This window comes from Carettochelys insculpta, chromosome 21, assembly GCF_033958435.1.
Source record: "Carettochelys insculpta isolate YL-2023 chromosome 21, ASM3395843v1, whole genome shotgun sequence".
Lineage (NCBI taxonomy): Eukaryota > Metazoa > Chordata > Testudines > Carettochelyidae > Carettochelys > Carettochelys insculpta.
Window position 1 is genome coordinate 25,842,461 of NC_134157.1, and position 15,850 is coordinate 25,858,310.

At 45.2% G+C, this 15,850-nt stretch overlaps 1 protein-coding gene across 1 annotated transcript in view; it reads left to right on the forward strand.

Annotated features, from left to right (window-relative positions):
- The first annotated feature begins 521 nt into the window (after positions 1 to 521).
- The window catches only part of GARNL3 (GTPase activating Rap/RanGAP domain like 3), a 229,207-nt gene continuing 213,878 nt past the window's right edge, over positions 522 to 15,850 (forward strand). The window contains exon 1 of the mRNA XM_075015526.1: positions 522 to 643. Within this exon, the coding sequence (XP_074871627.1) occupies positions 588 to 643 (56 nt within the window). The 5' untranslated portion in view covers positions 522 to 587. The remainder of the gene's footprint in view (positions 644 to 15,850) is intronic.

Here is a 15,850-nt window from a genome sequence, read left to right on the forward strand (position 1 = left end):
ATGGAGTGCCCACAATTTAGGGTGTTATCTCTGATTGAGGGGTGGCGCTCGGGGATTTCCTGGGCAGGCGGAGGGAGGGAATAGGGCTTGTTGGCTGTCGTAGGAAGGAGACAAGGGGCCCATTTGATTGCGCTGCCTTGGGCCCTGGAATTCCTATCAGCGGGCCTCAAAACAGACGGATGTAGTTTGTAACAAGTGACCCGCTGAAGGGATTACCAGGCCGCCCCCGCCCTGGGCGCGAATCCCAGTTGTTGCCAGCTCCCGCCAGGATGACTTCGGAGAGTTCCGCCTTGGGGCTCTTTGTTCTCCACACGGTGCAGGGAGCAGAGGTGCACTCACGCAGCGCGGTGCGGAGTATGGCGGCCGCCTGGACCCGGCAAGGCAGGAGTCCCTCACCTCGCTCCCTGCGGCCTCCCTCAGAACTACAGCTCCCAGGCGGCTCCGCGACACAAGCAGGGTGGAGCCGGTGCGGGGGCTCTTCGGCAAGCAGGGATTGATGCCGGGCCGGTGCTGGGCCGGGATGCTTGTGGGGTTGGGCGGCTCTTTCGGCTCCTGATGGCCGTAGGCATGAGCGCCGCGCCGCGCCCATGGAGCTGAGCTGTACCTATGATGCCGCCGCGCGACTCCTCGGCGTGGCTCCGCGGTGAGTGCGGGAGAAGGAGGTGGGTTTGGGGCGCGGTCCCCGGTCCGGGCGTCGCGGGTGCAAAGGGCTACGCTGGTGTTCCCATCCAGAGCAAAAACAACAAGACGTCCTGTGGCACCTTGTAGACTGACAGATATTTTGGAGCATAAGCTTTCGGGGGCAAAGACCCGCTTCGTCAGGCGAAAGCTTATGCTTCAAAATATCTGTTAGTCTGTAAGGTGCCACAGGACGTCTTGTTGTTTTTGAAGATACAGACTAACATGGCTACCCCTCTGCTTTTGGCTCAGAGCAGTGACCACGCTCTTGGTCCCTGCATCTTCCTGCTCAGCTGGACGCATTCCTGGCTCCATGCTGATGCCTCGCACCTGTATACATAGCATAGGCTGGGGAAGAGAGCCATGGAAGGATGCACGGTACAGAGCTATGTTCTTCCCCTTCCTTCCCTCCAGATAGCCCAGTGTGCTTTGGTTACTTTACACCAGGTCTTCACTACCTGCTGGATCCATGGGCTGCATCACATTTGTAAATCCACTGCTGAGCACTTTTCCATCCACTCCAATGCTCCACCAAAGCAAGAGTATAAATGGAGGGAGTGGCAGGAGGGGGAATTGGTGAGGCAGAAGATGGCACAGACCATATGACTTCTCTCCATACCATCCCTTTCCACTAATGCCTTCCGCCCCACCCCGCCCCTTCCCCAAACTCCTCCCTCAAGTCACACCTGAAGAACTACCAGGTGCCTAGTGTCAGAAGCAGGGTTGGACCCCCTTAGACTCAACAGCAGGAGTGGGGAGAAGTAGAGCTACAGCCCATGCTGAAGTTGGCAGGCTCCTTTCGAAAAGGACCCCTGTCTGGAAGGGGACGTGTGGGAGTGAAACACAGCAATTTCGAAGAACTGTGGCTGACGGCATGCTAATGAGGTGCTGAATATGAATTTCAGCGCCTCATTAGTAATCTTCGAAATGGCCATTTGCATGGTCATTTCCAAGTTTTGTGCCAGTGTAGACATGGCTAATAGCTCCATACATTTTTTTTTTATTTTAATTATAAGCTTCTTCTTGTTGCACACACCTGGACTATGAAAATCCATGTGTTCACAGCAGTGGTGGTGAACCTTTTTAGGGGGCCATTGACCCACAGAAAAATCAGTTGGGGGCCTCATGCAAATGAAAAGGATTAAAAATAACCTCATTGATGTAGCTCCCAATGGAGAAGCAGAGGGAAAAAAAGATTCACCTCACTCATGTAGCTTGGGACACCAGCATTCCCCTTGTGCTTCAACCCCACATGGGGGATGAGTATTGAGGCCTCAGGGCTTCCCTTCAGGGCCAGATTAACTCTTCTGGGGGGCCCGCATAGACTCTGGGGTTCAGTGTGTGGGAGGGGCTGTTAGAGAGTGGGTTGGTAGCGGGACTGTGGGGGTCTGGGTGGGAGGTAGAGTGCACGGTTGGGCTGCCTGTACGAAGGGTGGAGATATACCTGTGTCACAGAACTGGAAGGGACCTTGAGAGGTTATCAAGCCCAGTCCCCTGCATTCCCAGCAGCACCTATCACCCCCCTGACAGATTTTTTTTTTTTAATAAATTTATTTGCCCCAGATCCCGAAATGGCCCCCTCAAGGATTGAGCTCACAACCCTGGGTTTAGCAGGCCCATGCTCAAACCACGGAGAGACCCTTCCGCCCAAGTGGCCTGCAGGAGTGGCATGGCTGTATGGAAGGGAGAGAGGGTACAGGGGACTGGGGCGCTTACATGACACAACTCTCAGGGGCGTGCAGGTGACTTCCGGTTGCTCTGTGCTTGCAGGTACCACCCCCTGCTGCTCCCATTAGCCATGATTTCTGGCCAATGGAGGCAACATGGGTGGAACCTGCATGTGAGTGCTAGCTTCCCTGAGCTGCTGTTCTCCCCCAGCTGGGAGGGAGGGGAAACAACAGTTCACAGAGGCACTTTTTCCCCCCATGAGGCAGTGCTGTCCATGCAGGGACTGTAGCACCAGCTTTCTGCTGTATTCCCTAACAGGAGGGAGCCAGTGCAACTGCAGGAGAGTGCTGAGACATGGAGGCTCACCATGGGGCTAGAGCAGTGGTTTTCAACTAGTGTGCTGTGAGAACTGTCCAAGTGTGCTATAAAATTTCATCAGTTTTCCCTCCCTGCCATGGCGGGGGCTGATGACCCCATGCTAGCTGGGGCTCAAGCAGCTGCCCGAGTCCCAATTGGCACACCGTTCATCAATTTCTCCTCACTTCAGTTGGTGTGGGGTTGGTCAATTTCCCGCAGTGGAAATGATGATCACATAGGACTCCATTCATGCTGGGAGGCAGCTGAAATGCTGCTTCTCAGCTCAAATGAGATGACAGGGACCCCAGCCCCACTCTCTGCTGTTGCAGGAGGGAGTGTGGGAGCCCTCTGGAGCTGGGTCACAGTTTAAATGCTGTGTCTGGTCTCTTTTGGGCTGGCTGGGAGGGGAGCCTGCTTTTGGAGCCATATCTCTCACCTATGAGTAATCAAGTAGCTGTTGAAATGTTCAGTGGTTACTCATTTACACAACATCCCTAGCATGGCATTGAGCAGATTTTGAAAATGTGTCTGTGCTCGCTGTCTCAGATGGTGTCAAGTATCGGAGGGGTAGCCGTGTTAGTCTGGATCTGAGACAGCAACGAAGGGTCCTGTGGCACCTTACAGACGAACAGAAGAGTTTTGAGCATGAGCTTTCGTGAACACAGACTCACTTCATCAGATGATGAAGTGAGTCTATGCTCACGAAAGCTCATGCTTAAAACTTTTCTGTTCGTCTATAAGGTGCCACAGGACCCTTCATTGCTGTCTCAGATGGTGTATTCTGTGGTGGATTTGATATATTAATGCATTTGATCCTTATTTAGCTTGTTGTGTGCGCTTCTGTGTTGCAAATCTCTCTAGTAAGACTGTAACCGTAGTAAATGTAAGTAAATGTGGTGTTTATAAGCAATTGATTCAACTGAAAAATGTGGGTGTGCTGTAGAATTGTTTGCCTCCATTGAAGTGTGCCAAGTTACTGAAAAGGTTGGACATCAGTGGGCTAGACTTCCAGCACCAACTTGCCTGCTGTGGGGGCAGGGAGTCCTGAGCCTCGTGGGCCAGATCATGGGAAGTTGGTGGTTGAATTTGGCCCATGGGTCATATGTTCCCTATCCCTGGCATACAGTTTGGTTTATTATTAGTTGGTAACTATTGGAGTCCTTCCTGACTCCCTCGCAATGTTTGCTTTTGGAGAGGAACCATTGTGGTGTCAATAGTGGAAAAAGCACCTTTTATAGAAAATTGAAGGCCAGGTCTATAATCGATCTTAAAAGCCATTTGTAGATATGCAATTTTAGCTATGGCAGTTATGTAGCTAGAGTTAAGTTATTCACAATCAGCTTATCTGGCTGTCCTTGCAGAGGGAGGTTAATGGGAGAAACTTCACCGTCGACCTCCTTACTCCTCATGATATTGAGTACAGGGGTCAGCTTTTGACTCTGGATTGTTCAGTTTTGTGCATCCCTACTAGGTGTTCAAAATCAAACTCCGGAACATTGACCCTGACTGGGTCAATTTTCCATGTAGTAAAGACATACCCTAAGGCAGAGGTTGGCAGCCCGCAGTGTCGGAGCCTCATGCAGCTCTTTAAGGAGTTATTTGCATCTCTGGACGCTGCCACTGCTGACTCCTCTTGCGGCTCCCTGCCCCGCTACCACTGAGACAGTAGAACCAAATATAATTGGTTCAAAGGCCAGCAGGGTGCTGGGAGGGATCCAGCTGTTAAATCAATCAAATCCAGTTCACTATCTCAGTGGCGGCAGGGCAGGGAGCCTTCTTTCTGTTGGGCTCACGTGGCTGCCAGGGATTGGCTCCCCCAGCATCCAAGCACTCCCGTCTGTGCCGGAAGGGCTGGAGCCAGCTGCGTTGTGCCCCTTCCTGGCTGTAACTTGGAGAAGGGGCAGTTTTCTGGCAGGCTGCATGGATTCTCTCTGCCCTGGGCTCTGAGCACCGCCCTGGGAAAATGCGTCCACCCCCATGCACTGTGACTCCCACCCTGCCGGCTACAGCAGGACTTGGGGTCAGAGGCCTTTACTCCCTGGGGGGCTCCGCCACCCCACCCACCATCTGGCCATGCTGCTGTCCCAACTTGCTGACAGTAAACAAAGCCAGCACTACAGATGGGTTAGTCCCAGAGGCCAGTTTGGGGCTGAAGTAGGTTAATCGTGGGGATGGAGGGGGCCAGTTTGCGGGATAAAGCTTGGGGAAAGTAGGCCGACTTCAGGGTTGAGGGGGAGTAAAGCCTGGATTTGGTGGTGGGGGCAGGTTTAGGGGCCGAGGGAATAGAACCTAGGAATGGGGGGGTTGTGGGGGGTTGATGCAAACATTTCTCATTCCTGCTCAAGAGCCTATCCCTAGGTGCAGCATTTTCCTTGTCCTTGTTTGCTCTCTGGTCTAACTGGTACAGATCGTTGTGTGTGTGTGCTGCTTTTAAAATAGGAGTTACAAAAAGCATGGTTTAACATTATATATTAAGGACCGACTCATACGAACGTTCATTGTGGCTCTGGAAGTATTGATTTTGTGAATTTGAAAAAATGGTTTGTCTCGATATTTTGGTTGCAGATCCCTGTTCTAAGGGAATTTTTTCTCCAGTCCTATTATCTTGGACTTTGATAGCATTTTACTTTTGTTTGCAAGATGAGATATGATTTAAAAGTTATCAATAAAATACAGAATTGCTCATTTAAAAGTAACAGTTACAATTACAGCTCATCACAAACACGCTTCACATACACTTAGAGTCTCATAAAAATGAATTAATGGCTCTATTCCAGGGGTCAGCAACCTGTGGTTTCAGACCTGCATGTAGCTCTTTGAGGAGCCCCTTGTAGCTCCAGTTGCTGTGGCTGTTAATTCCTCTTGCAGCTCCCTGCTCTGGCCCCGCTGAAATAATGGAATTTGGTTTATTTAGTTTGATGGCCAGCAGGATGGCAAGAGGGATCCAGCCATTAAACCAGTTGAATTTAGTTCCATTATTTCAGCACAGCAGGGCAGGGAGCCACCCGCGCTGCACATGGTGGGGGATTGAACAGTAGAGCTCGGGGGTGGGCAAGGCGGCGAGTATGCCCCTGTTGTAGCTGTGCAGCCTGCTGAGAAGCAGGAAGAGGCTGGTGAAGGGGGAGGCTTCCTGGGTGCTGAGTGCAGTTTTTCTTCCTGCGAGGCAAGTTCTTCTTCCTGGGCAGAGTGCCCCCACAGCTCCTCCTCATTCCACAGCCGTGGCCCCTCCCCATTTCCACTGGAAGCCGCCAGAGCCTGGAGCCATGTACTAGTGCCAGCTCAGTTCCCCCAGGACCCAGCCCAGCTCCCTGCCTGTCCCTGGGACCTGGTGAGGCCGGCACTGCTACTAGGTGGGGAGTGGAGGGAAATTTGAAGGCACTTTCTGGCCTGAGAAGTTAGGGCCGGGTGGGATGGAAGGCAGGGAGACCTAGAGCGTATGACAGCGGGGAGACCCAGGGCATATGTTGAGGAAGAGTAGTGGATGAGCAAGTAAGGGCTGGGTTTAGTGGGCAGGTTGGGGCAGGGCAGCTGAGGCATGTTAAGACTGGGGATAGAGGGGCAGGTCTGGGGCTGAGAGGGGTTAAGCCTGGGGATGTGAGGGTGGGTTTGTGGGATGAGAGATAAAGCTTGGGGGTAGGGTGGCAGATTTGGGGGCTGAGGTGGGTAAAGCCTAGAGATAGGGGTAATTTAACTTTCTGATTGGTACAAATCATTGTGTGTGTGCTGCTCTTAAAGGAGGGATTACAAAAAGTACAGTTTGATGTTTTTCTAAGGATCATCTCATGCTCACATGCATTGCAGCTCTTGATGTATTGATTTTGTAAATGAATTTTAAAAAAATGGCTCTTCTCACTATTTTGGTTGCAGGCACCTGCTCTAGTCTGTCCGGCCTAACCACCAGCTTTTGCTTCTTGAAAGTTCTGGAGTTTCATTAAAAAGTAACATGCACAAGGAAAGACACAATCTGGATAGGATTGTTTTGGTTCTGGGTTTACGTGGTGCTGGACATGGCCCAAGTTTGGTAGAGGAGTTAGTCAAGACCTTATCTTAAAGAGAGAGGGAGAGTGTATAGGAAAGGACTGAGACATCATAGAAAGGACCAGTGGAGTGGATTGGAAAGAAAAAATGAAGACGTTATGCAGCGCACACAGCTTTCTATAGTTCCTCGTACTTTTCCCACAGAAAAACTATCATAGCTTCTTGGTGTAAGATTGACCCTATCTGGGAATATTTTGAAGAAATTTGTTCCCTGGGTAAAAATGAAAACCTTGTCAATTGTAGACTCGGTGAGGTAGCCGTGTTAGTCTGTAGCTTCACCAAAACCAAGCGGTCCTGTAGCACCTTAACGACTAATGAATTTATTGGGTAACGAGCTTTCATGGGTAAGACTCACTTCTTTTGAAAATCTGAAGAAGTGGGTTTTACTCACAAAATTTGTTACTCTTTAAGGTGCTCTTGACCTCTTGTTTTTTGTCAAGTGAAAACAGTACTAGAAGATAATGCAGAGCCTAGTTGCAAAGATGAAACATCATAAGGACAACTGCTTGTTGGGAGAAAATGATGTGGATATGGCTGAGTAGATCAACTGGTTAGTAATTTAAATAATTCTTTTAGCGATGTGTCATTCTTCAAGATTCTTTGTCATCTTTCACTCTAATTGTAATTAGACAAATAAATTTCCAAGCTGTTTGCAGTGTAAGATGTTGCCGGAAAAAAAGGTTTTGCTTAGCTAATCTTTTTAGTTAGTTAACTAGATTTAAAATCTATCATCAAAGTATACAGTACAGAAAGCTGAAGTAAGAGAAATCTAAAGTTATCAATTGCCACTGAGCGTCATTTTCTTATTTTATATTACATAATACATGCCCCTTATTTTGGAGCATCGTAGCCACAGACCGTAATGGTGATGCCAAAAGTGTATTCTCTATTTTATTTCAGCATAACTCAGCTTTTCAAAGGTAACAGCATTCTGTACTTAGTTTTCTCAGAAAACAAAAATGCGAGTGAGTTCAATGGGATTTACTTCAAAATTAAGTATACTCTAAGTGCTGTCAGTCTTAGCTTTCTTTAGTAATTTGATTTAATGTGATTTTTTTTTTTGTGATTTAAATCAATTATTTATATTGCTTTGATTTAAATCAATCCACCCTGCTCCTGAGGACTGAAATGTTTTAATTTGATGGAAGTATTGTGGCTTAATATAATGGTAGCTGGATGAAAATTAGTGGCGTGTGGTGTATAGGAGCAGTCTTCCTTCTAATTTTTTATGTTCACATGTGGAATAAATTTAGCTATGTGCTCCAAAGTGGAGATAATATGCAACACATTACCTCCATGTTGGTGCACCTAATTCATTTTGCACATGGATGACTTATGGCAGGAGTGGGGCTGAGGGGTACCGAGCGTGTGAGGGGATTCAGTGTTGGGGAGGATGAAGGCTGTGGATGGAGATATGGGCCCTGGGCTGGGACTGAGGATAAGTCATTTGAGGCACCTGAGGGAGCTCCAGGGTGGGGCCAAGGTTTTTGAACTGTGGGAGCAGGCTCAGGGCAGGAGATAGGGATGGGAGTGTGGAGTCTGGGTGGGAAATAGGGTGGAGGAAGAAGCTCAGAGTTGGGGCTGTGGGTGGGGAGTAGGAGGGAGCTCAGGGCTAGGGCAAGGAATTGGGATGCAGGCTCTGGCAGGGAATTAGGAAATTTGGTTGTGGTAGGGGGCTTAGGGCTGTAGCTGGGGTTTAGGGCATGAGGCACTTGCCTGGGGTAGCTCTTGTTTGAGGGGAGGGGACAGGTGACTGAGTGCTGCTCAACCTGGGTCCCTGGGCTGCAAGTCCTAAAACCCCTTTTTTAATTTGGCCCACAGGACTTCTTGTTGTTTGCTCAGGTCCATGTTGCCTCTCAGGTGGAAGCGAATCTTGAACTAATGGGTATCCCTCATTTTGGGTGAGTATGCTAACCAGTGGGCAAACAGGAGGGAGGTTGTTGCCCTGATCCTATAGCTCACTTAAGTGCTGTACGTACCAAACACCAAGAAAGGCTTGCAGGTAGTAATTTCATTTGGACCATATTTCTCTAGCTTGTTTTTGATGATGTCATGAGACAATGTCAGAAGTCTGACTACAATTCAGATACAATATGACTATTTCCCCCCTCTTTCACTACTGTGGTTATTCTGCCAAAGAAGAAAATTAGTTTGGTGTGGTACTGTTTCTTAACAAATCCAGATTTGAACAAATTGATTGTTTTATAATTTTTTCAAGAATCTTTCAACATCAAAGGCAGATTGGTGAGTAATGTTTTTTCCCTCTTTTTGAAGATATACAGTGTTTGCCCTTTTCCATGCCCTGGGGACATCACCTGTCTTCTGTGAGATCTTGAATGTAATAGCTAATGGTTTAGTGGAGTGATGCTCTAACTGCTTTACACGGTGACCCCAGTACTGACAGGAAAAAAATATTACTACATGACCGCAGGAGGGGGAACTGAAGACTAAACCTGCTGTCCTGGGTAGGATTGGGAGAGGCCAAAACTAAAGCTTTGTGGGTCTCAGGGTTTGGGCATCAGCTCCAGGCTCTCGTAAGTCTAACACCAACCTTAGGAAGCCCACTAAAATGGGGTTGCAACTCAGTTTTGTATGCTGCTGTACAGTTGGAGAACCCCTGGTTTAGCGATTTGCTTTGGCAAGTTCTGTAGGTATTAAAGAAATTCATCAAATCTTGTTGACTTGATTAAATCTAGCTTATCTAAATAATCTTTTATTTCCCTACTCCTTTGCCTTTTCTCTTGTTCTTAATATTAATTATTATGCATCTGGGCACAAATTCACTTTTTAGTTAGTGTGGGTTGATCCTGCTTGAAGCAAGGGGCTGGACTAGATGACTTCCTGAGGTCCCTTCCAGCCCTATGATTCTATGAAGCAAAAAAGCTACTACTATTTCAACCTTTTCTGCATCATCCATTTGCTCTCCTTCCCTCTTCAGTAATTGACATATGTTTTCCTTTGTCATTCTCTTACTTCTAATGTATTTAGAGAATCCCTTCTTGCTGTCTTATGTTCCTTTTTTGTAAGTTATTTTGTGCCTTAGCCTTTTTGATTTGTCTGTACATGCTTGTGTTGTTCTTTTATATTCATTCTTAGGAAATTGTCATTTCCACATTTCAATTCAGGTAGCTTATAAGGTCCCTATTCAGTCTTTTCTCTACATTGAAATAGTTTGCTTCTGTGCCTCTTAATATTGTTCCTTTTAGAAACCTACCACACTCCACAACTCCCATTTATCTAAGATAGCTTTCCTAAGCTAATCTTATTTCTCAGTTCCCTGAGTTTATTTAGTCTGCTATTGTAAGTCCTTGTCTTTATTCTGCCCCTCATTCTTTTCCTTGTAATTAGAAGTCTTAACATTTTTGATTACTTTTTACCTAAGTTGACTTCCACCTTCATTGTCTCAATCTGTTTCTTCCTGTAAATCAGAATCAAATCTAAAAACTCGTGCCGTATCTACATTCTTCATCTTCTTAAACAAAAAGTTGTCATCAGTGCATTCTAAGAACTTGTTGGCCATCTGTGTCTGCCATATTGTATTTCTGACAAATATATAGGTAGTTAGTTCCACCATTACCACCTACTTCTGTGCTTTAGATACTTTATTTGTTCTGAATATGCTTCAGCAACTCCTCCTGATTTGGTGACCTTGAGTCCCCTTCTCCCCCCGTTCCCCAAATCTACACCCAGAAACTTCCACTAAAATTCTTCTCACCGCTTTCTGGACTTCAGAGCAAGTTATACTCACTTGCTATAGAAGGCAAGTGCCCTCTTTTTCCTACATATTTTATTATATCAGTTATCTGTTAATGTGTACAGTTGGCATGTTTTACAAATGACATTACAGTAGCGTCAGCAGATTTCATCTGAGGTGATGGTCTCCTTTGCAAACATAAGAAACAAATATCTTAAAAGTTTAGTGAAACAGAAAAGGGTGCCACAGGGTCACAAGCAGGTCAGTGCCAGAACTGGGAATTGAACCCATGTTGCCTGAGTTACAGACCTTTATTATAAAGCATCTATCTCCATTTCCAAACTGCTGAAAGTAAGTTTCACACTGCGCAGGTTAAATGGGTGATTCTCACCAACTGTTTGTTTGGATACTGTTTGTTAAGATGATTATTGTTCCTTCCCAACACTTAGGGTTTGTCTCCGTGAAGGAATAACATACTTTTTGGGGTACGATTTCTAAAACACAGTGACGTGTTGGGTGTTAATTGGCTTGCATAGACCCCTCCTTGGGCATTTTAAGATAGCATTGTTTGAAACCATGCAGTGATAACGAGCACAAAAGAACCAATAGTGTGCACTAATGGTTACAGGCCAATTTGTGTACAGCATGTTTTTGCTTTTTACACATCACATTCCCATAGAGTGTGTTACTCTTCCAAGTACATTATCAATTAGTAAAAGAGAGCTAAAGGAGAGTAAGAGGTGATATGTCAGTTCTCCTGTGTGTGTTATAAATTTTGGCAATGCAAGCTATAAAAGGTACAAAAAAGTAGTAGAGAAATATGTTTTTCTTCTTGTTTTTGTTGTTTGTAAAATATGGAAATGTACTTGTTTAACTACAAAATGAGCTGCCTTTGTAAAATATAGACTGCTACTAGTGATCTTTACAAGTCCGGTCACCTACTTAAGGTGTGCTTTTTTTTTTAAACTCTTAATTATTTCTTTAAAAACTGACTCTTGGAAATTAAAACATGTACCCCCTTATTCTTCCTCTTCTAATTTAGCATGATCCTACTTGCCTTGAATTTCCAAAGGACTTCTGATTGATATGATGGTTCATCATCATCATCATCATCATCCTCATCATCAATAATCGTGGGCTCAGCACCCGTTGGTGTCTGATGCCTTTCTCTCTATTTCCTTTCAAATATGATAGTTACTCTGTGTTAATTATTCTAATAATCAGTAGGTAATAGTCTTTTGTTGTAAAGTATTTAAGAGGCAGTCACTTAACTCGTAAGTGCAGTAAATGCAGGAGTTTCAAGCTGAGGACTAAGTGAGAAATGGACAGTGTTTGGAGTTGCCCCTCAGACCTTGGTGTTGTAGCCAGTGCTGGACTCTTCCATGCACAGCACTCCGGATTTGGTATGGGACTAATCAGATCCAATAAAAGAAGGCCAGAAGGAACACTGGCACCATTCCTTGGCACTCAGACTTGCTCCTTGTTGCGACATCACTTCCACTATGTGGTGCCGCACAAGACCACCAGGTCAGAGAGAGGCTGCTCATCGGCATGCCTGCAACCATCCCATTTTGGTGCATCCCATGTCAATTTGGGCCCCAAGGACAGAACCGTCAAGTCCAGGCTCGGAAGACTCTCCTGTGTGTGGCGTTCTTGAGGAGGATGTGAGTATCCCCTCCATGCTTGACACTTTTGAAGCGGCCAGGGACCTGATTGCAATAACAGTGCACTTGCCTTCTGCCCAGTCCCAAGCTTCCAGCCAGACTGCCATGGCACCATCACTGACACTGACCTTGGGGCAACACACAGTGTAGGCACCAACACGAGTCCTCCCCATTGCACCACCTACAGCATAGCCATCTGTGACAGCACTGACATGCTTGGTGTTGGCCCTCTAACTACTATTTGGGGCTCTTAAAGAGATTTCGAAGAGGGAAAAAAAATCTTCCTTCAGCTCCTCTGCCATTATTGCAACTCATCTTGACTCATCTAAAGGACTTTCCTCCTGAGAAGAAAGCTGGTTGGACTTGCTCATCTTTAAGGAATGCTTTTGTTTGTAATGGCTGAAAATGATCATATTATTTTGGCATCAGGTCCTAAGTCCTTCAGTGGTGATTGCTAATTAACAGCACTGCAGGAGTTAGTAAGATCCTATATGGTACTCCATTCCCTTGCTGTGTTGTTTCTGCCCAACAGTTTCTTTCCTTTTGTGCTATTTCACTCTCTTGGCTTTTGACCAAATCTTGAAGGCAGCTATCCTGCATTCATCCATTGCATCATTGTCTAAGTATGCAGCCAGATAGTGGCCCTGATTACAACATAATTAATCAAGCCTCAAATAGCAGGTGATGCTGATTTGCCAGCCAAAACATCTAACTAAACCAGTGGTCCAGTGTTTCAGAAAAATGAAAAAAAAAATCTTATTTCACCTTTTTTTTTCCCCCGTCCTATTTCTTTTCTACCTTGTGTCTATTTGTTAAGACAAATGACTCCTTTTCACATCAGGACTGAGAGTAAAATTAACCTTTTCAGTTTTCATCAAATAAAAAATGTTCTGAAAAAGTCTGATACTTTCACTCCAAAAGAAAGAGACTCTGTTAAGGTCTGAAACTTGTTTTGTATAATCGCTCAGTTTCAATATAAATGCTTGTTTTAATTTTGAATTGAATGGTCTGGGTGCTTACCAAGTAACAGAGTAAATCCATGGCCTTTGTTCAAAACTAACCACAAACTTGTTTGTTGCTGTTTAATATGAGCCAACAGCATGACACTATTGGGAAACAAACATGCATCATTCTGGAACGTATTAACAGAAATGTTGTAAGCAAGACATGAGAAACCATTCTTCCACTTTACTCCATGCTGATTAGACCTCAACTCAAGTACTATGCCCAGTTCTGGGCCCCACATTTCTGGAAAGATGTGGAAAAATTGGAGAATGTGCAGAGAAGAGTAACAAAAATGATTAAGGTCTAGAAAACATGACCTAAGAGGCAAGATGGAAGGAAATTGGTTTATATATTCTGAAAAAGAGAAGATTGAGAGGGAACATAACAACAGCATTCAAATACCTAAAAGTTTGGCAGAAGGAGGAGAGAGAAAAAATGTTTAATCTCTGGTTATTGGACAAGAAGTAGTGTGCTTAAATTGTAGCAAGGGAGGTATAGGTTGGATATTGGGGGGAAAAAACTTCCTAACTGTAAGGATGGTTAAGCACTGGAATAAATTGCCTAGGTATCTTGTGGAATATCCATCTTTAGAGATTTTAAAGAGCAGGTTAGACAAAAACCTGTCAGTGGTTGTCAAGAGGTTCTTGGTTCTGTCAGGAGTACAGGGGATTGGACCTGATTTCTTGAGGCTTCTTCGAGTTCTAGTATGCTATAATTCTACGTTATGCACTAAAAGGGTTTATAATACATTTAGCTCTTTGGGCCTTTGAGATCAGTATCTATACAGCATACTACTGTACTGCAAATGGTACACCTTTGTTCAAATGGAAGAGGCAAGAATGTTAGTTTAGGGTTTTGAAGACCTGTGTTGAGTTCCCTGCTCTACTGTTATCTTGGGCAAGCCAATCTGTGCCTCAGGTAAAATGAAGATATCAGTACTTCTCTACCTTACATATAAGCACTTCAAACAGATATGTGGGATGTTATTGCCTTAAAGCTACTTCATGAAATCATCTGCAATCAAATACAAGTACAATTTACAGCCAATCAAAGCTAAACTATTAAATTTGTTACAAAACAAAACAAAATGTTACTGCATTCTAGAAAGTGGTGACAAAATACAAGGCCAACATTAATCTTTTAGGCCATGTCTACACTTACTAAAAACTTCGAAATGACCATGCTAATGGCCAAATCAAAGAATACTAATGAGGCGCTGAAATGCATATTCAGCACCTCATTAGCATGCCACCAGCTGCAGCATAGGAATAAGGGTATTTCAATGTTGGTGGGGTCCTTTTGAAAAGGACCCCAGGGTAGACGAGCCACGCGGGAGCGAATTGCGGCATTTTTGAAGTGCCCCAGCAGGCAGCATGCTAATGAGGTGCTGAATGTGCATTTAAGCACCACATCAGTATTCTTCGATTTGGCCATTAGCATGGCCATTTCGAAGTTTTTGGTAAGTGTACATGTAGCTTTATTGTTTGAATTGCCCAATAAAATGCTGATTCTGCATATGAAAAACCTCTGTTATCAGCAAAAAGTTGTTATTTGGACATTGTCAATAACTGACAGGTACTGTTTTCATCGGGGTACATAGAAATACTAGTGTGGAACAAGGGTGTATTGCAAAGTGAAATTTTTCATTAACTTTCAGTTTGATATAATTTGTGCAAGAAGAAAACTAAATGTGGATATATAGTTTACCATGAGGCTTAGAACAAACATCAGAAATCTCAGCTTGATCTGAGTTGATAGTGTCACCCAATTCTATAACAATTTTTAAAAGCACCAAAGAAAACATAAAACATTTATAGTATGTCTTGATAAAGTGACCTGTACATAATTAGTGTTCCTCATGTGTCACACAGAGTAAAGCACTTCTGTTTAAATTGTAAAACAAATTTTTTTAAGAACTAAATCAGTCTCCTTTTTGTGGTTGGCCATGTCCGCTTGTAAGTCTTTCTCAGTTTTGCTTGCAATCTAATGGCTATTCTCAAAGTCATGATTCTGTCATATCTTGTGGAAAGCTTCCACTGCATGAAGTTTTCCTCTAAGCAAAGGCTCTTCAGGTTCATCATCCAATGCATTATTGACTTGTGGTCCTTGTGGCTCATTTTCTTGTTTGTGCTTTATCGCTACTAGTGTTTCTAGAAATTCTGATCTTTGGTAGATCATGGGAGCTTTGAATTATCCTTGGGAAACAATGAGGCTGCTTGGTCTTTTCAGTCACCATAAGATGGCTTTTCTCCATTCCATCCATGTTTGCACATTTATAGTAGGGGTCAGCAACCCCAGCACAGGTGCCAAGAGTTGCACACAAGCCGATTTTCATTGGTACGTAAGGTGGGAGCTCAGCCCGGCCCCTCCCCCATGCAGCTGGGAGCTTGCTTAAGCCATGCTGCCTGTGGATTAACAAAAGAGCAGCTAATGCTACCAACCACTGCCTAAACCAGGAGCTGGCAACCTGTGCCTCCAGAGTTGTATGCATCTCCTTAAGGAGCCATTTGCAACTTTGAGTGTTGCCACCACTGACTCCATGTACAGCTCTGAAGGCTGCTGCTGCTTAGTTTTTGTTTAGGTGGCGGTAGCCTCCGGAGCTGCTGAGTCAGTGGGGGTAGAGGGGTGGGAAGCTGGCAGAACAGGGAGCCCTGGAACAGGAAACTAGGGCAAGGTAAGCTTGGAGAAGAACTGGGGAGAGGGGCAGCTGAGCCTGCCCGATCAGGTGTGTGTAGCCTCATGGAGG